The sequence below is a fragment of the Anabrus simplex genome, chromosome 2 (genome assembly GCF_040414725.1).
Source record: "Anabrus simplex isolate iqAnaSimp1 chromosome 2, ASM4041472v1, whole genome shotgun sequence".
NCBI classification, from domain to species: domain Eukaryota; kingdom Metazoa; phylum Arthropoda; class Insecta; order Orthoptera; family Tettigoniidae; genus Anabrus; species Anabrus simplex.
Genome location: NC_090266.1, coordinates 632,326,223 through 632,339,066, shown reverse-complemented (window position 1 = coordinate 632,339,066; position 12,844 = coordinate 632,326,223). Strand labels below are relative to the sequence as shown.

Below are 12,844 nucleotides of genomic sequence, written 5' to 3'. Positions count from 1 at the left end.
AATTTGGATCACATTGGGTTCAAAGTAGTGGCTCCTTTCCCATTTGTAGCTATGCAATGATGTTATGTTTATCTGTGGAAGATAAGATTGAGTTTTAAGTGATATCATGTTGGAGGAATATCTAAGGGTTATGTGTGTGAATTGGAATATGTACTTACTGTTGTTGGTGTAGCTGAGTTGTGTTTGACGTGCGAGCCTGTAATGTACTACTACGTGTTCTTCTTGGGCTTATACTAGCTGCTGTGAGGGGAAGGGAAGGAGGGGTAGGGAGAGTTGTTGTTGTGGTGGTAGGGATGGAGCTGGGTGTGTTGTTTGGTGTTTTTCTGTTGCGTGTTGCGTTCTGTTTATCGATTAACTTAAGGTAAGGGTTTTTTAGGGCGGGGATAACTGTATTGAAGATGATGTTAGTTTTTTCTGTGATTTCATTTATGTTGTAATTTGGATTGGTGTACTGATCTAGAGTGATGTAAAATTCTTCTGTTATGTTGAGCAGGGGGCCTTTGGGGTTTATGTTTAGGATTTGCATATCGTTATCGATGTTTGTAAAACTGTGTTTATAGTCTGCGACATGTTGTCCTATTGAGGAAAAATAATTGTGTTTCACCGCGTTTATGTGTTCGTTATATCGGGTTAGGAAGTTTCTACCGGTACGTCCGATATAGCTTGTCTCGCAGTTATTACATTTGATACGGTACACCCCTGAGTGGTTGTATTTGTTGTTGCTGTTGATTGTCCTGACGTTGTGTATGATGATGGTACTATTGTGTGTAGTTCTGAATGCTATTCTTAGGTTTTTTTTTTTTTTAATGTTAGTTATGGGGTATATGTGTACATTATTGAAAGTGAATAGTGCATAATCTTTCTTGGATTCGTTTACTTTTGTTAGTTTGGTTTTGGGTTGGGATTTTATATTGTGAATGATTTTGTTAACCATTTCTTTCTTGAATCCATTGTTTTTAGCTATGTCATGAATTAATCGTAATTCTTTGTTTAGATCTTCTTTTGTTAACGGTATATTGAATGCTCTGTGTATCATGCTATCGTAGGCTGCTCTTTTGTGTAGGGGTGAACGGAATCCATTTTAATTGTATTTGAGGTATACGTGGGTTTTCTGTATATTCTGTAAGAAAGGTGGTCATCATGTCTAGTTGTCGTTATGTCCAGGTAGTTCAGTTCGTGATTGTTTTCGGATTCCATGGTAAATTTTATATGGGAATCTATTGTATTGAGTTTATCTAATATATCAGTTTCATTTGTGGACCTATTGTCGAGGATGATAAAGATATCATCAACAAATCTACACCAAAAAAATATATGGTCTATTTTGTTAATGAATGTGTGCTCTAAATAGTCTATGTAAATTTCGGCGATTATACCAGAAGCGGGAGATCCCATTGGTAAACCCTGTTGCTGATAGATAATATCATGGAATTTAAAGTAGTTGTTACTCATGGCAAAATTAAGTAATTTAATGAACTCTTCTATTTCCAAAGTGCTTAGGACTTTTTAGGTTAGATTCAATGATTTCTATTGTTCGTTTTGTGGGAATGTTCGGGTACATGTTTATTATGTCAAATGATGCGAGTTTGTGATATGGTTCAATCATTAATCATTTTGTCCTATTACAAAATTCTAATGAGTTCTGTACTGTTTTATTAGCTAAGAATACATAGTGCTTTTTGAGAAATCGTTGAATAAATTGCGAAAGTTTATAGGTTGGGCTTGCTCTGTAGTTAATAATAGGTCTCATTGGAATATGTTCTTTGTGTATTTTGGGATAAGCTTTAGTAGTAGGTATTTGAGGATTCATTGCTATAAGTTTAGAGGATTCTACTTCTGTTAAAAGAAAGTGTGTATTTTTTAATAAGGTTTTGAGGTTCCTTTGTATGTTATTGGTCGGGTCTTTACGTTTGATGAGGAAGGTGTTATCTTGAAAACATTCTTTGGTTTTCAATATGTATTGGTCTTTGTCGATAATAACTGTGGTATTGCCCTTATCGGCTTTCGTTATTAGTAGATTATTCTGTTTTATCTTATCTTTGAGTTTGTTTATGTGTTCTTTATTGGTTGATTTATTATTTTGGGAGTTACTGTGAATTTTGTCGATATATTGTGGGAGCCTTTTTTTAATATCATATCTGACTTCGTCTTGTAGCTCATGTGGGATTTTCTGTATGGCGTTTTCTATTTCGGTGATAGTCGTTGTAATGTTCTGGAAAGTTGATGTGCTACCCCAATTGTGCTTGGGTCCCTTGCTCAAGATAACAGTTTCCATTTCGTTAAAAGTCGTATTTTCACAGTACGGAACTCAATAGAATTTTGTAATAGGACAAAATGATTAAAGATTGAACCATATCACAAACACTCATCATTTGACATAATAAACATGTACCCGAACATTCCCACAAAACGAACAATGGATATCATTGAATCTAACCTAAAAAGTCATAGCAATCTAAGCACTTTGGAAATGGAAGAGTTCATTAAATTACTTAATTTTGCCATTAGTAACAACTACTTTAAATTCCATGATACTATCTATCAGCAACAGGGTTTACCAATGGGATCTCCCGCTTCTGGTATAATCGCCGAAATTTACATAGACTATTTATAGCACACATTCATTAACAAAATAGACCATATATTTTTTTGGTGTAGATTTGTTGATGATATCTTTATCATCCTCGACAATAGGTCCACAAATGAAACTGATATATTAGATAAACTCAGTACAATAGATTCCCATATAAAATTTACCATGGAATCCGAAAACAATCACGAACTGAACTACCTGGACATAACGACAACTAGACATGATGACCACCTTTCTTACAGAATATACAGAAAACCCACGCATACCTCAAATACAATTAAAATGGATTCCGTTCACCCCAACATACACAAAGGAGCAGCCTACTATAGCATGATACACAGAGCATTCAATATACCGTTAACAAAAGAAGATCTAAACAAAGAATAACAATTAATTCATGACATAGCTAAAAACAATGGATTCAAGAAAGAAATGGTTAACAAAATCATTCACAATATAAAATCCCAACCCAAAAGCAAACTAACAAAAGTAAACGAATCCAAGAAAGATAATGCACTAATCACTTTCAATAATGTACACATATACCCCATAACTAACATTAAAAAAAAACATAACCTAAGAATAGCATTCAGAACTACACACAATAGTACCAACATCATACACAACGTCAGGACAATCAACAGCAACAACAAATACAACCACTCAGGGGTATACCGTATCAAATGTAATAACTGCGAGACAAGCTATATCGGAACTACCGGTAGAAACTTCCTAACCCGATATAACGAACACATAAATGCGGTGAAACACAATCATTTTTCCTCAATAGGACAACATGTCGCAGACTATAAACACAGTTTTACAAACATCGATAACGATATGCAAATCCTAAACATAAACCCCAAAGGCCCCCTGCTCAACATAACAGAAGAATTTTACATCACTCTAGATCAGTACACCAATCCAAATTACAACATAAATGAAATCACAGAAAAAACTAACATCATCTTTAATACAGTTATCACCGCCCTAAAAAACCCTTACCTTAAGTTAATCGATAAACAGAACGCAACACGCAACAGAAAAACACCAAACAACACACCCAGCTCCATCCCTACCCCCACAACAACAACTCTCCCTACCCCTCCTTCCCTTCCCCTCACAGCAGCTAGTATAAGCCCAAGAACACGTAGTAGTACATTACAGGCTCGCACGTCAAGCACAACTCAGCTACACCAACAACAGTAAGTACATATTCCAATTCACATACATAACCCTTAGACATTCCTCCGACACGATATCACTTATAACTCAATCTTATCTTCCACAGATAAACATAACATCATTGCACAGCTACAAATGGGAAAGGAGCCACTACTTTGAACCCAATGTGATCCAAATTTACGGACGCCAAAGGACAACATGAATTGGTTCTAATAAAAGGGCAACACACACAGCAGAGCTGAACATATTTTAGTTGAATTTCATCCATACATTTGGCACCTTTTTAAAATTGAAAGTGTTTTATTTCACATACACACAGGAAGACAAAACTTTTTACCCATGCAATTTTACAAACTCCAAGAATAGCAGCTGAAGTGTACAACTGTGAATAAGACTTTGAAGTTAGTCGATATATTGACCAACAAGCAAGAACGAATGTTCATATGCATGAAGTGTTTTTATATATTGTATTTATCTTGTACACACACATATATATATATAAAGGTTAGTTTAGTTAAAGACGTGTTTTATACATTAGTTTTAAGACCTTCAACATTTTAGACATACAGTTGCAATATTGTACAGAATGACATATACGCCAGTTCACGCTAAGACGTGCCCCATTTGTATGTGACTAAATGTACATCATCATCATATGGCATTCCTTTAACAACACAATCTTAATCAAAGCTTCATTATATAAATATGTATGTATGGTTCAGTTGAAGCTGAAGATGACCTTGAATATGAGGTCGAAACCGGTCCTGTAGTTTAATATATACAATAAATAAGTATTGATTGGTGGAAATCCTCTCCTATTTTTAATTCTCCAAGCGGTCTCGCTACTTAGAATATTTCTTAGTAGATCAGGTTGAACAGTGGTGCTAACACTTGGTATTCATCATTGATACTTTGATTCTCGACTTAAGCCCTAGTTCTTCTGGGTTTTATCGTAGTTGGCAACTTAAAGCTTGAGGAATCTCTGTGAGACTCCACGATATTCTGTTTTTACATTGCTTTAGCATTTCAGTGGCACTCTAATGTTTCAGAGTCCACTTGCATTTACTTGGAGTAGCCGTTCTGAGGAAGGCTAGTTCCAGTATGTCACACTAAGTGACCGAGTTCAATTGTACGTGTATATTCTTTGTACATCATCTGTCAATATATGCACATATATAGGAAATCATATGAGTTTCAACTCTTAACAACCAACTTACCTAACGCCTGTAAATTACCATCTTATATCCCTTTCGTTTTTAGTACTGTTGTTAGCCATCAGGTGATTCCATTCACCGCTCGGCATCTCACCTGTTGGGCGGGATACGATATAACATATACATGTCATAGAATATCAACCCTTGTTTTTTAAACCAGAAGACACATCATATCATTGTATATTTTATATATTGTATGTTTTAATATTATCACTCATATCATGTGACATTCTTCATTAGATTTAGTCATGTTTATAAATTGTATGTTAAGTTAGCTTTAGATCTCATGACCAGCTGAGGACGACCTCTCTGAAGGTCAAAACCGGTGCTGCATAGTAACAAGACATAATAAAGTGGAAAGAACTCCAGCCGAACTTATGTTGGTCAAATGTTTACGCAGTCGTGGTGCTCTCAAATGCCACACAAATTTGAAACAAAAGAAACTTGCACTTTATTTCAGTAAATAGAAGTGTGTTTAGTACATAGTGTATTGAGTTTATATTCCAAACAAAAGTGTTTTTTGAAATTCTTGTTAGTGTCAAATTAAATGTTTGCATAGAGTAATAGAGTAATATGTTTCAGCATTATTTGGATTTTTGATAATTTGAATTACTTCCAGTCCCACCTAGTCCATATAAATGAGGTTCTTGTTTACTTGGGAAATGTCATGGTAATATTATTTCATCTGGTGGTTGTGAATGTTAAGTAAGATATTTACAGAAATAGTTGAGGGTGTGAGGTGTGGTTCATTACAGAGAAAACAGTTTTCTGTGGCTAATAGTGTTTTGGCTTATTCTAATATTGTTACGCCTTTTAAGCAATTTTGTGCTTGAATCAGTTGCTACCTTTAGTGACATACAGTAACTGAAAGGTATTCTCTTTCATACTATTTCTTCATTTTTCTTTGGTCTAATTAATTTTTTGAAATTTTTGAACAGTTGTCCAATAGTAAAGCAGGCATTGCAGCTTCAGGTCCTATTAATAGATCTCCCAGTAACTGTTCATGTAGAGGAAGGGGAATGTGGTTATGGAAGTGCTATTAGCACAAAATCATTGTCCAGGAGGAATATGTCAGTCTAATAAATATCACAAAATATATTTCTTTTATAAATTCATTCTATAAGTTTAGTGTTTCAGTTGCATTCTTGCCTTGTTGAATTATGTCTCTTTCCAGTTTTCATTCTCTATCTTGACAATGTTGATGATATTCTTCTCAGTAACTACACTGGCCCTGGCCACTGTTAAATCCCTTTGCATCCTCTCTTATATGTGGTCATAAAAGCATTGTGAGTTACTGTCAGACCTTTTATTAAATTAAACTGTGAAACTTCTTTACAAGGTTTTAATATTCATTGATGTTCCTCTTCTGGTTTTTAAAGCTGTGTTTATTTACACGGGCAGTTATTTTTTTTTTTTTTTTACTTTTATAGGATAGTGAAGATAAAGAATGCTCACTCCTATTACCTAAACCAAATCCAGTACAGATGGAATGCTTCACCAGGGTGATTCAGGATGTAGTACAAGAAAATGATATTAATTTATTTGATCGCTTAGAGCGGAATCGCATTGCTTCTTACATTGATGGGGAACTACAGCATCGTGTAGAAGGTGAGTTAGTGTTTTATATTTATTTGGGCAATAATTGCTCTGTTATAAATGTACTTGAATTTAATATAATGTTTGAATTTGACACAATGCCATAATACGTTTTTTTTTGGTTTGATAGTAATTGGTAGGCAGGTAGGTAGGCATTGAGCATGTATCTAAAATGTTTGCTGGGGGCTCTATGGTTCATGCTCTCGAGCAACGAATAGTGGTTCCTCACTGTGGTACAAGAATCACATCTACACAATCGTATCACCACCACCAGCACCAGATTTCTATATCCTCTGGTAGATGTTTCCCAGCTAGTTGCCATACCCAGTGTCTTGTTGTATGTGCTATTTGCATAAACTTTTCACTTATTAAAATAACTTTGTCCACACTTAAAATTGTAATTGTCCTGAAGTTTAGATTTGAACGTTATTTCAATCTCTCATCTTTGCTAGATACCTTGTAGTAGGGCTAATCTGTGTCAGAGTTTGTGAGTTTTTGGCATATGTAGATCCTCCCACCCTGAGCTGGTTGATACTGTCAGTATCTCATACCCCTTGGCTTTTTTCTGATGATTCCGTTTTTGCATTGATTGTTCTTTCATTCTGATTCTACAAATAATTTAAAAAACATTATAAAGTAATTTTTAAATTCACTAAGTGCATCATTTACAGCTTACGGTGACTGAATGACTGTTTTACTACAGAGAAATCTCATTAGCAGATTCCTCATTACTGCATTTTCCCCATTTATAGTGTCTTGTTTGTTGAAGCCCTGGTCTCAATTCTACTAAATATGTGTTAAAACTCCCTCTTAACACATTACTCATCACTCTCTTACTATGTTCAAGTTTTGGCAACAGCGTACGAATTTGGACCAATGCTGACAATCATGTCCAGCCTAGTTATGCAACATATGAAGTACAAAACGATTGGACATAGTGTTATTAGTGTGGTAGCATGGTTTCGTTTCAACGATTGCAGGTTAGCTATTGTGGTGTTTGAAGTCTGTTGTGTACCATGAGTTCTCTGTTGACCTTTGTAATGGTGAAGAAGGAAGCACGGAGGATTACCAATGAGGAAAAACAAACATTTATTCAAGAGGGAGACCATAATCCTAACATGAAATATCTAGATATTGCCCAGATGCTGAATATCCCTCCTTCAATATAAAACATGATTAAAAAAAACAAAACAACGTACATATGAGGGCCAGTTTCACGAGTTGAAAAATGTTGTTTCAGGTGATTCAACCAAGCCTGTTCTTCGAATGCATTGATTGGCCGAACTGTGGTTTGAGCCCGGGCAGATAACTTTGCACAGTTAATCAGGACTTGACAACTTTTATTTTTTGCTAGTTGCTTTACGTCGCACCGACACGGATAGGTCTCATGGCGATGATGGGACAGGAAAGGCCTAGGAATGGGAAGGAAGTGGCCATGGCCTTAATTAAGGTACAACCCCAGCATTTGCCCGGTGTGAAAATAGGAAACCACGGAAAACCATCTTCAGGGCTGCCGACTGTGGGATTCGAACCCCCTATCTTCCGGATGCGAGCTCACAGCTGCGTGCTCCTAACCACACGGCCAACTCGCCCGGTACCTTGACAACTTTAAAATATCAAATGGCTGGATAGAGCGGTTCAAGATTTGACACCACCTATTCTACAGATGTGTGCAGGATGAGTCAAATAGTCAAATGCACTGTATCACTATTGGCCTATCCAAGCCTTTTGATAGGGTAGATCATGGGAGATTATTGACAAAAATGAGGGCAATTGGACTAGACAGAAGAGTGGTTGAATGGGTGACTACATTTCTAGAAAATAGAACTCTGAGAGTAGGTGAAGTGTTTAAGGGCAGTATTGTTGGACCGATATGAGTAAAGATTTGGAATCACAACTAACGATATTTGCGGATGATGTTATACTGTCTAGAGTAGTAAATATGTTGCAGCATTGCGAACGACTGCAGGGGGACTTAAACAATGTAGTGAGATGGACAGCAGACTATAGTATGAATGTAAATGGGATTGAAAGTCAAGTTGTAAGTTTCACCAAGAGGAAAAGTCCTCTCAGTTTTAATTATTGTGCCAGGCTGGGTGGCTCAGATGGTTGAGGCGCTGGCCTTCTGACCCTAACTTGGCAGGTTCGATCCTGGCTCAGTCAGGTGGTATTTGAAGGTGCTCAAATACGTCAGCCTCGTATTGGTAGATTTACTGGCACATAAAAGAACTTCTGCTGGACTAAATTCTGGCACCTCAGCATCTCCGAAAACAATGAAAGTAGTTATTGGGACGTTAAGCCAATAGCATTATTATTATTATTATGATTATTATGATTATGATTATTATTATTATTATTATTATTATTATTATTATTATTATTATTATTATTATTATTCTTTTCAAATTATTGTGTTGATAGGGTGATAGTATCTCGTGGGGAACAATGTAAGTAATAAAAGCTAAACTCCATGGCACAACAGCCCCGAAGGGTGTTGGCCTACCAAGCGCCCGCTGCTCAGCCCGAAGGCCTGCAGATTATGAGGTGTCGTGTGGTCAGCATGGCGGATCCTCTTGGCTGTTATTGTTGGATTTCTAGTCGAGGTCACCGTCTCACGGTCAGATAGCTCCTCAATTGTAATCATGTAGGCTGAGTGATCCGCGAACCAGCCCTCAGATCTAGGTAAAAATCCCTGACCTGGCCGGGAATCGAACCTGGGACCTCCAGGTAAGAGGCAAGCATGCTACCCTTACACTGCACAGCCGGTATGAACAATGTAAATACCTAGGTGTAAATATAAGGATTGATCTTTATAGGGGTAATCATATTAATGAGGTAGTTAAGGAAGGTTACAGATCACTTCACATGGTTATGAGAGTATTTAGGGGCTGTAGTAAGGATGTAAAGGAGAGGACGTATAAGTCTCTGGTAAGACGGCAATTGGGAGTATGGCTCCTGTATATGGGACCCTCATCAGGACTACTTGATACGAGAACTAGACAAATTCAAAGGAAAGCCGCGCGATTTGTTCTGGGTGATTTCCTACAAAGGAGTAGTGTTACAAAAATGTTGCAAATTTTGGGCTGGAAAGACTTGCGAGTAAGGAGACGAGATGCTCGACTATGCGGTATGTTAGGCATAAAATCTCAAGGATAATTTAATAAAACCACCTATTCAATACTTTCCATGTTTAATGTGGATTGAATCTTCATGAATTTATGTAGACTTATCAGGTACATGTTTCACCCATTATTTGGGCATCTTCAGCCTGTAGACAACCTTGAGGTCAAGGTTCAGGACCTTTTTAACCATATATAGTACAATATATGAACATTAATAATCTCTTTAAGACTAACATGCCAGGCTAATAATTTATAAAAAGCGAACGTACATAAATGTGAGTAACATAAATTAATGGTGTTTTAACACAATTAAAACTTGTCGGTCCTATTGTATCTAACTTAAAAATATGTCCAAAACTAAAATGGATCTTCTTCCTCTAACGTAAGTCTTGGGTAAAGAGGATATTCATGGGGGCTCATTTGACCTACCTATATCATTTTCTGTTCTTGACGTAACTGATGTTGAAATGTGCTGTCAAACACAAGTGGAGATTTAGAATTGATTCTTATAAGTAGACTGGTCAAGATTGTTGTGAATGAAAATATGAATTAACAGTGTTTTTACACAGTTAAAACTTGTCAGTCCTATTCTATTTAACTTAAAAATATATCCAAAACTAAAATGGATCTTCTTCCTCTAACATAAGTCTTGGGTAAAGAGGATATTCATACGAAGGCTTATATGACCCATATATATCATTTTCATGTTCTTGACGTAACTAATGTTGAAATGTGTTGTCAAAGACAAGTGGAGATTTAAAACAGATTGTTATGTGCAGACTGGTCGAGATTGTTGTTGTGAATGAAACTATAAGCGTCTTAACTTCGGGTCTTAGAAAACCTCAAGCCCTTCCATGCTGTTGACATTGGATTTGCAGCCTCAACAGCTTTAAAAGGTAAGGGAATAAAAGATGTGAAAGTTCTTCAGTTCTATGGAGCCTGCAGAAAATTTCTTGTTGATATTTGTATGAAGATTTGTGTCAAAAGCCCTCTTGCTCTCAAGTTTGTTAGAAGTGCCAGCTGCTTCAATCCTGCAATTATGACCAATTCGTCTATTGGGACCTGCAGGGTAACTGCTGCATTAGAAGTTCTTGTTGAGACAAAACAATTATATCGTATGGAAGTTAATATATTGCAAAACAAGACTACTTAGATTTCTCATCAAAGGAAGAAGTAGTGAAGTATCTCAAGAAGTTTTATCCCAAAACCAATCGATTAGACATTTTTTTTTAGCACAGCCTATTTTCAACACAGTGTTTCAAAAGATCTGATCACCGGGCGAGTTGGCCGTGCGGTTAGAGTCCCGCAGCTGTGAGCTTGCATCCGGGAGGTAGTGGGTTTGAATCCCACTGTTGGCAGCCCTGAAGATGGTTTTCCGTGCTTTCCCATTTTCGTACCAGGCATGTATGATGCAGTATCTGCAGCTGGTAGAGTATTAGCTGTCAGTGTTTCAAAAAATGATCCCTGCAGCCAAAAATGCATCAACATTGATAAATGAAGCTTTAGAAAATTATAAAAAGAGTACAGATAACATAGCAGCTAAAATAAAGTTAGCAGCAGAAGAAATAAAACATGCAGAATTGAAATGATGTACAGTATTATGCAGAGTGCAAGAACTGGATAGAGAGGTGAAAATACTGAAAAAATTAGTCATAAGTGTGTGTGTGTGTGTGTGTGTGTGTGTGTGTGTGTGTGCGCGCGCGCACGTGTATCTTTGTAGTATACTGTAAGCTATAGTTATTGTGAATTGATAATTAAATACATATGCATAATTACCAACTTTCCCGATTTAGGCTGGAGACTCCCGATTTTCGATAGTTTTTCTCGCCTCCCGATTGTATTATTTCTTCTGATTTTAGCTTATTTTTTGTGAACTTCAAGGATTTGTTTTCAAATTCCGCCATTTCAGATTTGTACGCCACTGGCCGGAAGTCCTTTCCTAATTGGATGCTTTTAAATGAAATATCTACGTTTATTAATATGAGAATTGTGCGCCAATGTGCAATTTTATTGAAACCTGTATATCGCGACGCGTATATAGATTGTCGATCTCTCGTTCTTGTGTGCTGTGTTTGTGTTTGTTCACATTGGCTGTGTGCTCAAGGCGTACAGACGTTTTTCGTGCTTGAGGTGTACAGTATTTCGTAAGAACACGTTGGACCGTGCTTGAGGCGTAGTGTTTTTCCAGATAGGGAACAGATAATGGGAGAAACCAGAAGCAGTGTTTCCCAAGGAGGCAATTACAGAGTATTTAGAGAACGATCCTTCGGCATCAATATTAAATAAAGCTATCTGGCAGTATGAACTTCAGATAAAGTACAGTTAAATTAATATCATCAGGAGGGGCTGATGACCTAGATAATCACTTTAAACATCATCATAATCATCATCATCATCATCATCATCAACAGTTAGACACACGCAAAAATACAATCTTCTTCTTATTTATTTATTTATTTATTTATTTATTTATTTCAGACTTTCTGACCTACTTACCATTTTTGACATTGTGAATGTGCTGGATATAGACTTGTTGTTTTTAATTATAATTTTCTTTACGTCACACCTAACAGATCGGTCTTATGGCGACGATGGGATAGGAAAGAGCTAGCAATTCGAAGGAAGCAACCATGACCTTAAGTATGGTAAAGCCTCAGCATTTTGCCTTATGTGAAAATGGGAAATCACGGAAAACCATCTCCAGAGCTGCTGATGGTGGGCGTCGAACCCACTATCTCCCGAATGCAAACTGACAGCTACGTGACCCAAACCGCCCAGCCACAGGATATAGGCTTAAGGTGCAAGTGTTGATATGGCAGACAATGAATGTTTTCTCAAAACAACTTCTCTTCACACTTTACCCAGGCTTAGAACTGGCTATGTCTCTTAAAACATAGGCGTGTTTAAACGTTGCGGAGAAACTCCTTGTCAATATACAGTTAAAATATAATAATCAAATTTTTGTTTTTGATGTATCAACGAAAATATCTTGTCATTTTTGCTAGGAGTCTTCCAATCATTTAAAAAATTGCAAATTTTACAAAGTGCAAAGGAAACTCCTTGTCAGTACTGCTACAGTATTTATAGATACAACCAATCAGCTTATTCATATCTCTGTGTGTAGGCGAATGCTC

At 36.7% G+C, this 12,844-nt stretch overlaps 1 protein-coding gene across 1 annotated transcript in view; it reads left to right on the top strand.

Annotated features, from left to right (window-relative positions):
• LOC136864292 (terminal uridylyltransferase 7) overlaps positions 1-12,844 on the top strand; it is a 482,777-nt gene that overhangs the window by 109,158 nt on the left and 360,775 nt on the right. Inside the window, exon 5 of the mRNA XM_067141082.2 lies at positions 6,423-6,600. Within this exon, the coding sequence (XP_066997183.2) occupies positions 6,423-6,600 (178 nt within the window). The remainder of the gene's footprint in view (positions 1-6,422; positions 6,601-12,844) is intronic.